Source organism: Bos grunniens, chromosome 19 (assembly GCF_055505025.1).
Source record: "Bos grunniens cultivar Pamir isolate PY7600 chromosome 19, Bosgru_T2T1.0, whole genome shotgun sequence".
NCBI classification, from domain to species: Eukaryota; Metazoa; Chordata; class Mammalia; order Artiodactyla; family Bovidae; genus Bos; species Bos grunniens.
The window spans coordinates 8,028,865-8,045,144 of NC_141183.1; the positions used below are offsets into that span (position 1 = coordinate 8,028,865).

Here is a 16,280-nt window from a genome sequence, read left to right on the forward strand (position 1 = left end):
GGAGCTTCAAGCTTGGAAAAGATGATCAAGGAAACACACAGCGGTTAAGTACAGTGTGACAAGCACGGAAAGAATTCCAAAAGACGGATGTGTGTGTCTGTATGCATGCAAACACATACATATATATTGTATTTTAGAAAGCATTTAACATACAAACACATTTAAATTTAGAGAAAACTGAAGTTCACATGAAGAGACAGCAAGGTACATCACTAAGATTTTTAGAGGAAAAGGGATAAAGTCGTGCTCTTACCTGGGTATTGTCTGTATAATGAAAATATCTTGGCCACGAACAGATTCTTGTATTTCAACTCTTGTTTCTGAAAAATAAAAATGTTCTATAGTTTTAAGGAAAAGTACTTCATGCTGTAAGAATGTAAGAATTGGGCAGCAATTGGAGTAAGCAATTGGGCAGTAAGGAGTCTAAACAACAACTCATTGGAAAAGACCCTGATGCTGGGAAGATTGAAGGCAGGAGGAGAAGGGCACCACAGAGGATGAGATGGCTGGATGGCATCACCAACTGGGTGGATATGAGATTGAGCAAGCTCCGGGAGTTAGTGATGGACAGGGAAGCCTGGCGTGCGGCAGTCCATGGGGTCGCTAAAAGTCGGACATGACTGAGCGACTGAACTGAACTTAAATCAACACTTCACTTAGTGTACCAAAATAAATTCTTAATAGATCTGGGAATGACATGTACTGAAAGAAAAAAGTCAAGCTCAGGGGAAAATAAGCCAAAAATAGACTAGAAGGCAAAAGCAATAATCAGGTCTATGTAAAATCTCAGGGTCCAGAAAAGAAAATCCATCACTAAATAAACACAAGATGCTCAGGGAAAAGTATTCAGCAATTAAAGAGGCCAAGGGTTAATATCTGTATTGTTCTTTTAACAACGCCGTGGCTTCCTCTGTTTCAGGCCCTGAGCTGGGGTCCCAAAGAGGAGGACTGGACCAAGGGGACACAGAGTGACCCGGGAGAGACAATGCAATGCCACAGACTGGCAAACACTCCAGGCCAGTATGTAGGAGAAAGCCCAGCCACGAGAGAGGAGAAACGCCTGGGAACGACGGCCTCACCGCAGGCTGGACCATGTAGTGGGAACGCAAGTGTGGAACAGCGGGGGCAGGGTGTGCCAAGCCGGGGCAGGGGTATCACTGTGCATCTGGAGACAGACTGAAAGAGGAGAAGGAGACAGAGAGGAGGGCAGGGAGCCAACTGTGGCCAGACTTCCCAAGAGTCTGGATTTTATTCCAAAGTAGATAGGAGAACCACTGGAGGATTCGTGGGATCACTGGCTACTGCGTAAAGAGAATGGTGCCAAAGCAGGAGTGGCTACTTGGAGAGCCACTCCAGGACGTTTTTTGGAGTCCAGGCAAGTGACAGACAGTGTGCTGGACCAGAGCAGCAGCAGGGAGGTAGTGAGGGGAGCAGGCAGATTTCAAATGGATTCCTGAGCAGAGCACACAAGACATGCTCATGGGTGTAATGCGAGGTGAAGCAGGTGAGATGGGCAGAACCTAGGTCCCAAAGGGCCCCAACACGACTGCTAAGGAGACTGAACTCTAGCCTGTAAAATGTGAAGCAGAGGTAAGTCAAAAACGTTTGCATTGTGGAAATAACGCGTTGGCGGGGAGCAGAACAAACTAAAGACTGAAAATGCAAGTAAGAAGGCCTGTTAAGAAGCTGCTTTGACAGCACGAGAGAGAGAGGAGGCCCAGAACAGTGATGGGAAGATGGAGAAAAAGGTGCTCCCCAAACCTCCCTCCTTTCCTACAATGCTTCATTTATGAGATCCCCAAATGCCATCACAATGAACCGAACCTGTTACTGTTAAACAGGCTATCTCACCTATATGCACTCACCTTCACTGGAAGTCACGCTTCCAATGAAGGGGACTGGGGTTCAATCCCGGGTCGGGGAACTAAGATTCCCACATGCTGCACAACTCAGCCAAAAAATAAATAAATTAATTGAAAAAGAAGAATGAAGGCTCTTTTTTAGAAAAACTCCAGTTCACAGGCATGTGTATAACAACAACAAAAAAAATCAAAATAAGCATCTCCTGACTTGCCCTGGCAGGAAAGCTTCTGAAGTCACCAAGTTAACAGCTATTGAGTGTGGAAGCTGGATTAAGGGTTTCTGGGGGTTGATTATATAACACAGATGTAACTTGTATACACTCCAGAACGTATGCTTTACATTACTACCCAATACTTTGCTTTTTTAGCTCCCCAAACATCAGTTTCATCTTAATTATCTCCTGAGCAAACACAGAAACATGAATCCAAGGCTTTCCACTTTGCAAAAATAATTCCCAGCTGGGCGTTTATTCCTGGAACACGGCTATCAACAAAGGGCCTTCAAGCAGTATTACTTTATGTTCCAGCTCTCCCTGGAAGCCCAGGCAGGGGATCTCCCTGGAGGTCCAGTGGACCTCACGCTTCCACTGCAGGAGATGCAGGTTCCACCCTGGGCTGGGAATTAAGAGCCCCACATCCTTCGCCTGGTTCGGAACAAAAAACTTAGGCGGCAACAAAAAGTGGTGACTAACCCAGGGTGAGCTTTGACAAGACTTGAGAGAAAAAATGAGAGATAAAACTAACTCAAAGAGGTTTTTAAAGTAAGTCATTACCTATCTAGTACAGATGGCTCTTAACACCATTTGATGACTTAGTGAGACAGATAAATGTAGAAAGTCTGTATCAAATACAGCAAAATAAGGAAGAAAAATCTCTTCCATCACTTTTTTCATTCTAAAATGATAAGATATTTGCATTACCTTGGAACAACAGGAAAGAAGACTTAAGGAGACAACAAGAAGTCAAGGTTTGCTGCTGCTGCTAAGTCATTTCAGTCGTGTCCAACTGTGGGACCCCATAGACGGCAGCCCACCAGGCTCCCCCGTCCCTGGGATTCTCCAGGCAAGAACACTGGAGTGGGGTGCCATTTCCTTCTCCAATGCATGAAAGTGAAAAGTGAAAGTGAAGCCGCTCAGTCGTGTCTGACTCCTAGCGACCCCATGGACTGCAGCCCACCAGGCTCCTCCGTCCATGGGATTTTCCAGGCAAGAGTACTGGAGTGGGGTGCCATTGCCTTCTCCAGTCAAGGTTTAGAAGTACCGAAAACTTTCCAACCCTATTGTTAAAGAGCAAAGGATTTCTGTGTTAAATATTATAACACTCGCCTTTTAAAAACATGCCAGTCAATTAAACAGAGCCTGAAGGACAAAGAACGTTTAAGAAGTTTAACTTACCTCCATTGGTCTCTTGATAAACCACAGACTTCCCCAGTTCAGCACCAAGACGCCTAAAGGGAGAAAAAAAGCAATTAAGGCCCTTTCAGAAGTGCAGAGTCTTAACCACTGGACCATCAGAGAAGTCACAACTCCAACGAAGGGGACTGGGGTTCAATCCCCGGTCAGGGAACTAAGATCCCACATGCTGTGTAACTCAGCCAAAAAATAAACAATTGAAAAAGAAGAATGAAGGCTCTTTTTAGAAAAACTCCAGTTCACAGGCACGTGTTTAACAAAAAGACTACAATAACTACATCAGCTGCTGCTGCTAAGTCACTTCAGTCCGACTCTGTGCGACCCCACAGATGGAAGCCCACCAGGCTCCCCCGTCCCTGGGATTCTCCAGGCAAGAACACTGGAGTGGGTTGCCATTTCCTTCTCCAATGCATGAAAGTGAAAAGTGAAAGTGAAGTCGCTCAGTCGTATCCAACTTAGGGACCCCATGAACTGCAGCCTACCAGGCTTCTCTGTCCATGGGATTTTCCAGGCAAGAGTACTGGAGTGGGGTGCCATCACCTTCTCCGAATACATCAGCATTCTCTTACCAAAAAAAAAAAAATTTAGAAAATTTAACTCATTAAGAACTAAAACTCCGCTGTCATTCCATGAGCAGCTTCCAGCGCTCACCATTCTGTAACACACCACTTTACTGGGAAGAGCCCACAACCAAAGTTTAACATCTAGTTCCATCATTTTTCGAATAATAATTGTCTTGCAAAATCGATTGCAAACAAATACGTGGTTAGCAGCAATAATTCCAAAAACACAAGCCAAAGGTAAATGCCTCAGTGGTCAAAAGCATCAGACTTCCGTGTCATTAACCAAACGCAATATGAATCTTGTTTGGATCCTGATTAGAACAAAGCAAGTAGAAAACTCATTTTTGAGACAATCTAGGAAATATGCTTTCCTTGTGGCTCAGATGGTAAAGAACCTGCCTATAATGCAGGAGACCCAGGTTCAGGCCCTGGGTCGGGAAGATCCCCTGGAAAAGGAAACGGCAGCTCACTCCAGTATTCTTGCCCCCATGGACAGAGCCTGGTGGGCTACGGTCTGTGGGGTCGCAAAGACGTGACTGAGTGACTAACACACACAGTGAAATACATTAGGACTAGACATGAGAGTAGACAAAGGAATTAATAATGGGTTTTGTTTGTTTTCAGTTATGAGTCAGTATTACCATTTTTATGAGTGAAATAAGGGCTGTTGATAATCGGTTGTTGTTTATGTTCTACAATCTGTTTAAAAACACTCCAGCCAAGTATACAACAGAACATTATTCAGTCTTAAAAAGAAATGAAACTCTGGTACATGCTACAATACGGATGTGCTATGTGCTTAGTTGCTCAGTTGTGTCTGACTCTTTGCGACCCCATGGACGGTAGCCCGGCTAGGCTCCTCTGTCCACAGGGATTCTCTAGGCAAGAATACTGGAGTAGGTTGCCATGCCCTCCTCCAGGGGATCTTCCCAACCCAGGGACTGAACTCAGGTCTCCCACATTGTGGACAGATTCTTTACCACTGAGCCACCAGGGAAGCCCACATTATTGATGAACCTCGATTGAAAAAAAAAAAAGATTCTAAGTAAAAAAGTCAGACACAAAAAGACAAATATTGTATGAGTCCATGTATAGGAAGACCTTCGAATGGGAACATTCACAGCTACAGAAAATAGAACAGAGGTTACCAGGGACTGGGAGGGGTGGATAAAGGGGAGTTAGTACTTAAAGAGAGTACAGAGTTCCTATTTGAAATGATGAAAAAGATCTAGAAATGAACAGTGCTGATAATCACACAACACTGTGAATGTACTTAATGCCAGTGATTACACACTTAAAAATGGTTAAAACTTAAAACTTTTCTGGAACAATTTTTTCAAGAACCAAATATAAGACCAAGGCAAAACCATTGACTATTTAATTCTGCCCTCCCCGCTCTGGTTTCTTTCAGCAAGATCACTGTGGTAAATGTGACCCAAAACAAACAAACACAAGCTTTATATTTAAAATTAGTGTTTTAGTTGGCCTCAGAAGGAAAGACAAATAATCAGTGGTCAGGAATGGAAACGAGGTAGTAGACTGCAAAAGGACTTTGTTTTTTTACACTCTTCTAATCTCATTTAAAACTAACTAAAAAGAGCACAGGCATTACTGAGATAATATGACTAAAGTTTCCCCTTTCTTCTACATTTTTCATCTAGAATTTTAAAATATATTCATGCATTACTTATAACTCTGAAAACCCCACAGAACTCTAATAAAGTTGTTTAAAACGTGAAAATGACTTTAAAAGTTAAAAAACAAGCTTTTTTTTTTTTTTTAACAACTTTATTTGCAAAGGCCTCAGAAGGTTCTTTCTCTACAATAGGCTCTGGAACTCTCTACAAGAGCCAACTAGAAAAGAGGCCATTTAGTAAGCATGTATTATTCAGAGGGCCACTATGAACCTCTGCTCTGCTAGACGCTTGAAGGCATGAACCATTATTTGGTTCGTGTTGACAATGTTCTGGGCCCAGTAGAAGGAACTGTCTCTATCTTACAATGAAGTTCAGGAAAATCAAGTCTCTTGCCCAGGGGCAAGACGCCCAAGGTCCTAAGACCCCAAATGCCACTCGAGGCTGGAGGCTTCCTTAGGTGAACAAGTGAAAAAGCAAAGACTTTAAACTGATCGAACCTAACTGACTTACAGACTACGGTTAGACCTGTCGTTTCAATCATCAGCTGCGATAAATCTGCTCCCCGGGGTTGCCTTGTCCTCACTGCCCTCCCCTACACGTCTGCTTCAGTCCGTGCATCTTGGGCCTCGGGGGTCTTTCACTTGCAAGGCCGCCCCCGGCCACCCCCATCTACTGCACCCGATGTTTTAACTACGTGCCGGCCTCCGTCTCCCCGGGTGGGAAGACTTGGGAACCGCAGCGATCAGATCCAGAGGTCAACTCCAACAGTGGGAAAAGCAGCCAAACCCAGAGCCGCCCCCGATCCCACAAAGCTCTAATCTGGCGGGGCGGGGGTTTCCACCGCCTGGGAGGTGGGAGTGGGGAGCCGAAAGCAGGGCGGGCGCTCCAAGGACCCGAGGGGTGGGCTTGGGGAGAAGCCAGTTAATAGCCAACCGGCCCAACGCGTTTTCAGCTTCAGAGTTGGGGTCGGGGCTGAGGGTGGGGGCGGCAGGATGAAGGGGCCAAATCATCCCTCGCCCCGGTCGGGGGATGTGGAGGCGAAGAGGAGCAAGGACGGTCTCCCCGAAAGGAAGGGGCCCCCCGGGACATCCGCTATCCCCGCCCCTTACTCGGTGATGCGCTTGGCCAGCTCGGTGCAGGCGGCCGTGGAGTTGGCAGAGAAGACTCGGTAGCCGGTGCGGGCGGCGTTCATGGCGGGGCGGGCGGCGGGGCAGGCTCGCGGGGCGCGGAAAGCGGAGGACACGGAGAGCGGGGGCAGCAGCAGCAGCTTCCTAGGCATCGTCCGGCCCGGGGGCGCGGTTACAGCCGGCCCTCGCGGGTCTGCACCGGGGAGCGGTTCTGACGGAGGCGGCCGCGAGGCCAGCGCAGCGAAGGCGCCGAGAAAACCGACACTGGGGGCGGGGGGCGCGGAGAGTCTCGAGACCCCCAACCTCCTCGTACCAAAGGCCACTCGCTGAGGAATCAGGCGCGACCAGAGAGCGAAGTAACCTGCGCCGCCGATCACCTCAAAGATAGCGACGAGGGCTCCGCCCCCTCTGGGAATCCGAAAGGCGCAGCTAGAGTGCCCGCACGATCGCCATCTTAGGTGAGGGCAGGGCGGTGGGCAACTCTCCACAAGCTTATTTTTTTCCTAGGAAGCCACTAAAGATTCGTTTCGCCACTTTGATCCTGTCTCCCCACGGGGGTTCTTTTGCTCTCACGTTCTTGGGCGGTGCAGACTGACTTTTTAGTGGTACCAGCCTGTCCAACTTTTCCCTGCCAGGACCCAAAATGTCCGCCTCTGCGCTGGCTGACGATCTAGCCCTGAGCGTCTATGGTAACACTGCGCGAGAGCCCTGCGAGGCGCATACGCTGGACTGGGAGGTTGCCTGGGATACTAAAATGCCCAAAAGGTGGTGTATCAAGTGTTTATTCCCCAAACAGACTCCAATCTGGAATCTGTACGTTAGGCAAGGCTCTCTGAACGAGTCAAAGCATTCTTGGCAGTCTTTGCTCTCGGTCAGAAAAGCCTTTCTCTGTGCCCGTGGCCCTCGAAGACCCACTCACGTGACATCTGCTCCACTGGGTCTTTCTAGATACTTGAGCCACAGTAAGCCACCCTCGCCCACTGGACGGTACTATGCATGGCACCGTGTATAGTTGCTTCTATTTTAGTTTTGTGAGTGTCTGACTTTCCAACCAGGATGTAAGTACTCTTAGGGAAAGACCCTGTACCAGTTAGTGCTTTTGTCTTTCCCAGTGTCTGGGGCGGTGTTACGAGTTCCAGAGGCACACAATCCATCCCTGTCAATTAAGATCCAAGAAGAAAGTTAAAGGATGAGGAAACATTTGAGTCACTGTTTATCAGTTGCCCCGGGATTGGGGAGGAAGGCTGATCTCCTGTTTCTTCTTATTCTGAGGACTCTCCCTGTTGTGACATTAAGCCTGAGGGAGCAGTTGATAGTGCTTCTCGTGAAGCCTCCCAAGCCTCAAGCTTCAAGATTTGGAAACTTAACTGCCCCAGGGCCTGTTAGCAGCCTGACTCACATTCCAGCTGCCTCTGCAGAATTACTGACACATTTTTCTCTTCTTTTTTTTAAGCAATATATATTTGTAAATATTTATTTTGGCTGCACTGAGTCATAGTTGCACACTTGGGATCTTTAGTTGTGGCATGCGAACTCTTAGCTGAGGCATGTGGGATCAAGTTCTCTGACCCTGGAGTGAACCCAGGCCCCCTGTATTGGGAGTGTGGAGTCTTAGCCACTGGACCAGCAGGGAAGTCCCTCAGGTCATGCTGCTAAGTCGCGTCAGTCGTGTCCGACTCTGTGCAACCCCATAGACGGCAGCCCACCAGGCTCCCCCGTCCCTGGGATTCTCCAGGCAAGAACACTGGAGTGGGTTGCCATTTCCTTCTCCAATGCATGAAAGTGAAAAGTGAAAGTGAAGTCGCTCAGTCGTGTCCGACTCCTAGCGACCCCATGGACTGCAGCCTACCAGGCTCCTCCGTCCATGGGATTTTCCAGGCAAGAGTACTGGAGTGGGGTGCCATCGCATATCTATCTATTTATATCTCCCCTCAAACCTCAAACTAAACCCATCTTTATTTTCTTGATTCTCTCCAAACTGACCTGCTCCTGTCTTCCTTCTGTGAGTAAACATAACATGAGGTTCCCAGTCAATAAAGTGCCAGAGAAGCCTCCACATTTTCCTTTCCTTCACTTTCTATATCCATTTATCCATATATTAACATTGACTGACCATCTGCTGTTTGCCAGGCCCATTTTAAGTAGTTTGGGATTCTTTAGAGATAAAAAAAAAGACAAAAATTCCTACCCTGGAGAGGAACATCTCTCAGGGGGAGAGAAATTGAAAAGTAAACATAATAATTGAGTAAATTATATAGTATGTTAGAAGTTATATTTATTTCCTATTACAGCGGTAATAAATTACCACAAAGGGGCTTAAAAGTAAAACAGTAAAGTGTTAAGTCACTCAGTTGTGTCCGACTCTGCAACCCCATAGACTCTAGCCCACCAGGCTCCTCTGTTCATGGGATTTTCCAGGCAGGAATACTGGAGTGGGTTGTCATTCCCTTCTCCAGGGGATCTTCTCAACCCAGGGATCAAACCCGGGTCTCCTGCATTGCAGGTGGATTCTTTACCATCTGAGCCATGAAGTGGCTTAAAATGACACAAACTTATACAATCTTACAGTTCTGGAGGTCAAAGGTCCTACAATGGAGGTGTTGGCAAGCTGATTTCCTTCTGCAGGTTCTGGAAGAAAATGCATTTCCTTGCCTTTTCCACTCTCTAGAGACCACTTCTCTCCTTGGCTAGTGGTCCCCATCTTCAAAACCAACAACCTATCTTCTTCAAATCTCTCTCTTTCATCTTTGCTTCCATTCACATATCTTTACCCACTCTGACATCCCTGCCCCGTCTTATGGACTTTTGTGATGACATTGCATCCAACTGGAGAATCCAGTAAAACGTCCCCATGTCAAGGACCTAATCTCATCTCATCTGTGAAGTCACTTGTACTGTGTAAGTAATCGACTCGCTGGTTCGGGATGATAAATTTTCACATATTGAGGTATGGGAAGTCATTCTGGCTTATACATGAGTTAACTTGAATTTTATACTAACTATAACAGTCTGTTAGTGGCTTATGAAAATTACAGTGTACATCTGTTTTAATTATTAAGGAAAAGGGCACACTGACCAGAAGAATGAAAGTAAAAGTGTTAGTCACTCAGTCGTGTCCGACTTTTTTCGACCCCATAGACTGTAGCCAGCCAGGCTCCTGTCCATAGGGTTCTCCAGGCAAGAATACTGGAGTGGGTTGCCATTTCCTTCTCCAGGGGCTCTTCTGGAACCAGGGATCGAACCCGGGCCTCCCACGGTGCAGATTCTTTATCGGGGCAAAGTAAAGAATGTACACGTTAAAAATAAAGATTGAATGCCTCCCTCTGGGAAGCCACTGTTGCTTACTCTCAATGATAAGACTCCCTTCCCAGGCACAAGGCCGTGAGTCACTGTGTTCCTGCTGATCTGTTTTGTTTTTGTTTTTTTTTCAATTTTGAAAGAATGTCTTGATGACTTGTTTAATGTTCTTTGTCCTCAGTTCAGTTCAGTTCAGTCGCTCAGTCGTGTCCGACTCTTTGCGACCCCGTGAATCGCAGCACGCCAGGCCTCCCTGTCCATCACCAACTCCCGGAGTTCACTCAGACTCAAGTCCATCGAGTCAGTGATGCCATCCAGCCATCTCATCCTCTGTCGTCCCCTTCTCCTCCTGCCTCCAATCCCTCCCAGCATCAGAATCTTTTCCAATAAGTCAACTCTTCACATGAGGTGGCCAAAGTACTGGAGTTTCAGCTTCAGCATCATTCCCTCCAAAGAAATCCCAGGGCTGATCTCCTTAAGAATGGACTGGTTGGATCTCCTTGCAGTCCAAGGGACTCTCAAGAGTCTTCTCCAACACCACAGTTCAAAAGCATCAATTCTTTGGCACTCTTTGTCCTAATAAGACATAAAACTGTGCTGAAAACCATGCTTCTCTGGAGCAGTTCCTCAGAGTTATCTGGGAGGCTGTCTTCCAGCCTACGCTGCTGCTAAGTCACTTCAGTCGTGTCCGACTCTGTGCAACCCCATAGACAGCAGCCCACCAGGCTCCCCCGTCCCTGGGATTCTCCAGGCAAGAACACTGGAGTGGGTTGCCATTTCCTTCTCCAATGCATGAAAGTGAAAAGTGAAAGTGAAGTCGCTCAGTCGTGTCCGACTCCTAGCGACCCCATGGACTGCAGCCTACCAGGCTCCTCCGTCCATGGGATTTTCCAGGCAAGAGTACTGGAGTGGGGTGCCATTGCCTATAGTTTGTCTCAAATAATACTATTTTCTTTTCCTATTTTTTTCTTTCTTTTTTTTCTTTTCTTTTCCTATTACAGTTTTTTGTTGTTGTTTTGTTTTGTTCCGAAGCATATGGAACTTCCCTGACCAGGGATCAAACCGCTGTGGAAATGCAGAGTCTTAAACACGACCACCAGGAAAGTCCCTTAGATTGTTTATTGATTGTTTTCATCGACAAGGGGATCCAGATGTCAACATCTTTGGAGGATTGTTATCCTTGCTACCACAGAAGAAAAAAATAGGAAAAAGAGCAGAAGAAGAGGGTTCTGGAGTGGGGTACCAACCAAGTTTTGTGTTTTCTACTTTCCAAAACTTCTGGAAGCCCTCCCACCTTCTTAGCCCTGTGATAGGTGTCTCACTAGGGTAGCCAGCTCCTCCCTACTTGGTTCCATTCATAATGACCTCTTCTTTACATTCACCTGTTCTCCACATAAGCCAGCCTGGGATTTACATATACAGATCTGATAGTGACTCCTCTCAAAAGGTATCAGAGGTTTCCTGTCACTTTTAGAATAAAGCCAAAGCTTAAGGTCTGATCCCTGCCTGTGTCTTCAGTTTCATGCCTTGTATTCTTCCCTTTGGCATCAGTAGTAGATATAATGATCATCTGAGTTAAATTCACCCATTCTAGTCCTTCTTAGTTCGCTAATTCCTAGACTGTCCACATTCATTCTTGCCGTCTCCTATTTGACCACTTCCAATTTGCCTTGATTCATGGACCTAATATTCCAGGTTCCTATGCAATATTGCTCTTTACAGCATTGGACCTTGCTTCTATCACCAGTCACATCCACAGCTGGGTGTTGTTTTTGCTTTGGTTCTGTCCTGTCATTCTTTCTGCTTTACTGACTATGCCAAAGCCTTTGACTGTGTGGATCACAATAAACTGTGGAAAATTCTTAAAGAAATGGGAATACCAGACCACCTGACCTGCCTCTTGAGAAATCTGTATGCAGGTCAGGAAGAAACAGTTAGAACTGGACATGGAACAACAGACTGGTTCCAAATAGGAAAAGGAGTACATCGAGGCTGTATATTGTCACCCTGCTTATTTAACTTATATGCAGAGTACATCATGAGAAACACTGGGCTGGATGAAGCACAAGCTGGAATCAAGATTGCTGGGAGAAATACCAATAACCTCAGATATGCAGATGATACCACCCTTATGGCAGAACATGAAGAGGAACTAAAGAGCTTCTTGATGAAAGTAAAAGAGGAGAGTGAAAAAGTTGGCTTAAAGTTCAACATTCAGAAAACTAAGATCATGGCACCCCGTCCCATCACTTCATGGCAAATAGATGGGGAAACAGTGGAAAAAGTGGCTGACTTTATTTGGGGGAGCTCCAAAATCACTGCAGATGGTGACTACAGCCATGAAATCAAAAGACACTTACTCCTTAGAAGGAAGTTTATGATCAAACTAGACAGCATATTAAAAAGCAGAGACATTACTTTGTCAACAAAGGTCTCTCTAGTCAAGGCTATGGTTTTTCCAGTAGTCATGTATGGATGTGAGAGTTGGACTATAAAGAAAGCTGAGCACAGAAGAATTGATACTTTTGAACTGTGGTGTTGAAGACTCTTGAGAGTCCCTTGGACTGCACGGAGATCCAACCAGTCCATCCTGAAGGAGATCAGTCCTGGGCGTTCATTGGAAGGACTGATGTTGAAGCTGAAACTCCCAATACTTTGGCCACCTGATGCGAAGAGCTGACTCATTTGAAAAGACCCTGATGCTGGGAAAGATTGAGGGCAGGAGGAGAAGGGGACAACAGAAGATGAGATGGTTGGATGGCATCACCAACTCAATGGACATGAGTTTGGGTAGACTCCAGAAGTTGATGATGGACAGGGAAGCCTGGCGTGCTGTGGTTCATGGGGTCACAAAGAGTTGGTCACGACTGAGCAACTGAACTCACACTCAAAGATGTGTATATTGTGAGGATCACCAATCACGAGATTGTACCCAATCTCCCTTCTTCCTTTCAGTGTTAGAACCAGCCCAGCTAGTGTCAGGTCCCAGCCTCCCTTGCAGCTAGGGTGGCCACGTGAACACATGTGGCCAAGGGAATGAGAATAGAAGTGATGTGTGCAATGTGCAGGCATCTGGTGCCCCTGGTCTGTCATTTCACTACTGGGAAATGACAATCACTGGAGCAAGCCCTGTGGACCTGGAGGTGGAGGCCATGTGTTGAGGACAGCAGCGTCAGCTTATCACCTGAGTTGCTGGGTGACCTCAGGATCACTGGAGCAAGCCCTGTGGACCTGGAGGTGGAGGCCATGTGTTGAGGACAGCAGAGTCAGCTTATCACCTGAGTTGCTGGGTGACCTCAGGAAGCAGAGCTGCCCTGCCGGTTCTGGACCACCCACCTCTGGTCACAGAGGACAGGAGATCCCCATCTATCTGATTTAAAGCACATTATGCTGGGAGCTTTCTCTTAGAGCCTTTTAGCCTGTCCCCACTGGTCCCCATTTTTGGGTGATTATCTCCCCACCAGACTGTTAGCTCCAAAGGCGTGGGTGACTCTGTGTTCTTTCATCCTTGTGTCTCTGGACCAGAGAGACCATGTTTAGCCAGCGCATCTCATGTTTAGAAGTCTCTGATGAAAATAAATGTACAAAATTTGAGATTGGAAGTCCTCATCTTCACAAAACCTCAATGTCTAAATTCCTACAAACTTCTTATTTCTCCAGTGATAGGCTGGAAGGGCCACAACAGATGAATTAGGGGGAATTCCCTGGTGGTCCAGCAGTTAAGACTTCATCTTCCAGCACAGGGGGTATAGGTTCGATCCCTAGTTGGGGTGCTGGGGTTCCACATGCCTCATGGCCAAAAAACCAAGACATGGAGCAGAAACAGTGTTGTGACAAATTCAGTAAAGACTTTAAAAATGGTCTACACCAAAAACAGACTTCAAAAAAAGAGATGAATTTGTAATAACTATTTGGGGGGCTACTGATGAGAAGCAGCTGCCCTCCCAAACTGCCTCAGGCGTGGAGGGAGGAGGTTGGGCTTTAGGTACAGAATGTCTTTGGAAGTGCCGTCAAGCTAGGCATTTAATCTTAGCCTGGCATCAAGAACTACGTGCTCTGTTTTAATGTGACGCTTCATAAAGAATGAACATTTCGGTTACGCTGCTGGAAGTGTTCCCAGTTAACAATCTGCGTGTGACAATCTACGTGGCGCCAAGACGGTTCACACACTGTGCTTGGAGCAGGGATCGGTAGTGCCTTTCGGGTGCCCGGCACATAGTAAGGGCTCTGCTTGTATATACGGACCTGACCCATGACACAGCAAATAGCTATTGATCTCTGATGTTGGGCAGAGGTCTCGCAGTTGGCCTCATGCTTTCACATTCTGTCCTTCCTTCCCTCCAATGGCTCTAGCCCACCCTCCACACACACAGCAGATTTCCTGGTAAAAAGCCTTCAGGGCTGTCCACTGCCTACAAGGCCGAACTCCCTAGCCGGACAGGGTCTGAGCCTCCCTCCCCATCTCCTGCTTTCCCCTCCCCCTCCCCCCAGAGGCCACGCCCTGGGTCTGTGGCTTTCTCAACTCTTTGCCATTTGCTGACAATGATGTGGTTTTTTTTACGTCTGAGAATCTTTGGAATGTTCACTATGATTTCTTCTTTGTCATGTGAATTGTTAGCAGTATGTTGCTTGATTTTTAAACTTTGAGAAACTTCTAGAGATTTATGACTGATTTCTAATTTAATTCCACTTGGTAAGAGGACACACTCTAAGTGAACTCAGTCTTCTGCCATGTGTTGAGACTCTCTTGGTGGTTCGGCACGTGATCTATGTAGGTAAATGTCCTACCTGCATCCGAAAAGAATAGGTGTTCCATGGTTTGGAAGTGCATGTCCTATATCTGTTGGTTAGATCAAGTTTGTTAGTTGTATTCAAATTCTTTATTACCTTAATTATTTTTCATCTGCTTGTTCTCTGATTGTGGAGTTTTTTTTATATTTCCATTTAGTTCTTTAATATTTGCTTTCTAGGGACTTCCCTGGTGGTCTAGTGGCTAGGACTCTGCTCTCCCAATGCAGGGAGCCTGGGTTTGTCCCCTGATCAGGGAACTGTAATAGAGCCCATATGCTGAAACTAAGTCTTGGCCAAGCCAAATAAATAAATATTAAAAATTTTTTTGCTTTCTAGATAGATAGATAATCATATCAATTCTGTTTCTTCTCTGGAGAACCCTGACCAATACAAGGTCTGAACCGAGGGAAAAAATACCTCTGCTCATTTTGTAAATAATTTTTCTTTTTTCTTTTTTTTGCATTTTGAAATGAGACTTTTCTTGCCCCGTTCTTTTTTTTTAAAGTTTTCTCTATAAGAACAGGCTGATCTTCCAGATGTGCTGGACATTTCCTACAAAAACAAAACAAAACAAAAACAGCTTTCTCTGCTCAGTGCAAGAGGACATTTTCCACATTCAACTCAATTTCGGTTTTCAAGTTAAAAAAAAAAAAAACAAAACCTGTTGTTAACTGGGCTGCAGGTTCAGCATAAATTATGGAAACATAATCTCATCTATTCTAAAAACTGGGAGAGAAAGCACAGGTTCAGATTTGACACAAAGAATTGTCCAAGAGAACAAGCAGACAAAGAGGGGTGTGTTTCAAGAGACTCAGCCTTGTCCCCGGGGAATGAACCCTTTGGAAGACAAGGTCAGTCTCTGCGACAAAGGAAAACGTTTTAGGCAGTGATTCAGAAGTGTTGCCTCCAGGTCGCACTACTCTGACTTGAACTTTGAAAAAAATATGAGATTTTTCCCTGCTTTCATTTCCTGAACAGGACTAAGCAAGCTGAGACCAAATGATCTTTAGTTCTAAAAATAATACCGATTTGGATCTCTTAGCTGATTCTCTCCATAGGACACCAGAAACCACGCTGGGGACGAGAGCAAAATACTGGGTAAACAGAGCCAAGCGCACCGGGAGTGACCCTTCCCAACTCGAGCAAGGGCAGTGATAGAGAGCAGCTGCCCTGACGGCCACTGGAAAGTCTGAAATGGAATCCAGTGTGGAGTCTCAGTAGGACAGAACCGGTCTGTTGTGAGGTTTCCAGGAACTCTTGGTGAAGGCCTTTGGCGATACGTGCTAAGTAGCTTCGGTCGTGTCCAACTCTCTGTGACCGCACGGACTGGAGCCCACCAAGCTCCTCTGTCCATGGGATTTTGCAGGCAAGGATACCGCAGTGGGCTGCCATTTCCTCCTCCAAGCTATCTTCCCCACCCAGGGATCGAACCTGTGAAGATATAAGTGTCTCTTATGTCTCCTGCATTGGTAGGTGGGTTCTTTACCACTAGCTCCACCTGGGAAGTCAGAGACATTTCAGGGCGTCACCAATACCCATACTTGCTGAAGACTTTGGTTCAAGGTGAGACCATAGTGCTTTCTAGAGTTCT

General features: G+C 46.2%; 1 protein-coding gene and 1 long non-coding RNA gene across 2 annotated transcripts in view; one reads left to right on the forward strand and one right to left on the reverse strand.

Moving 5' to 3' along the window:
* PRPSAP1 (phosphoribosyl pyrophosphate synthetase associated protein 1) overlaps window positions 1–6,987 on the reverse strand; it is a 26,364-nt gene extending 19,377 nt beyond the window's left edge. The window contains exons 1-3 of the mRNA XM_086356262.1: window positions 6,584–6,987; window positions 3,257–3,309; window positions 254–320 (exon numbers count right to left, since the gene is read on the reverse strand). Coding sequence (XP_086212388.1) covers window positions 254–320; window positions 3,257–3,309; window positions 6,584–6,753 — 290 coding nt within the window. The 5' untranslated portion in view covers window positions 6,754–6,987. The remainder of the gene's footprint in view (window positions 1–253; window positions 321–3,256; window positions 3,310–6,583) is intronic.
* Window positions 6,620–12,328, forward strand: LOC147351115 (uncharacterized). The gene is made up of 2 exons (XR_015147183.1): window positions 6,620–7,059; window positions 10,080–12,328. It is a non-coding gene; the product is annotated as an uncharacterized LOC147351115 (long non-coding RNA).
* The last annotated feature ends 3,952 nt before the right edge of the window (window positions 12,329–16,280 follow it).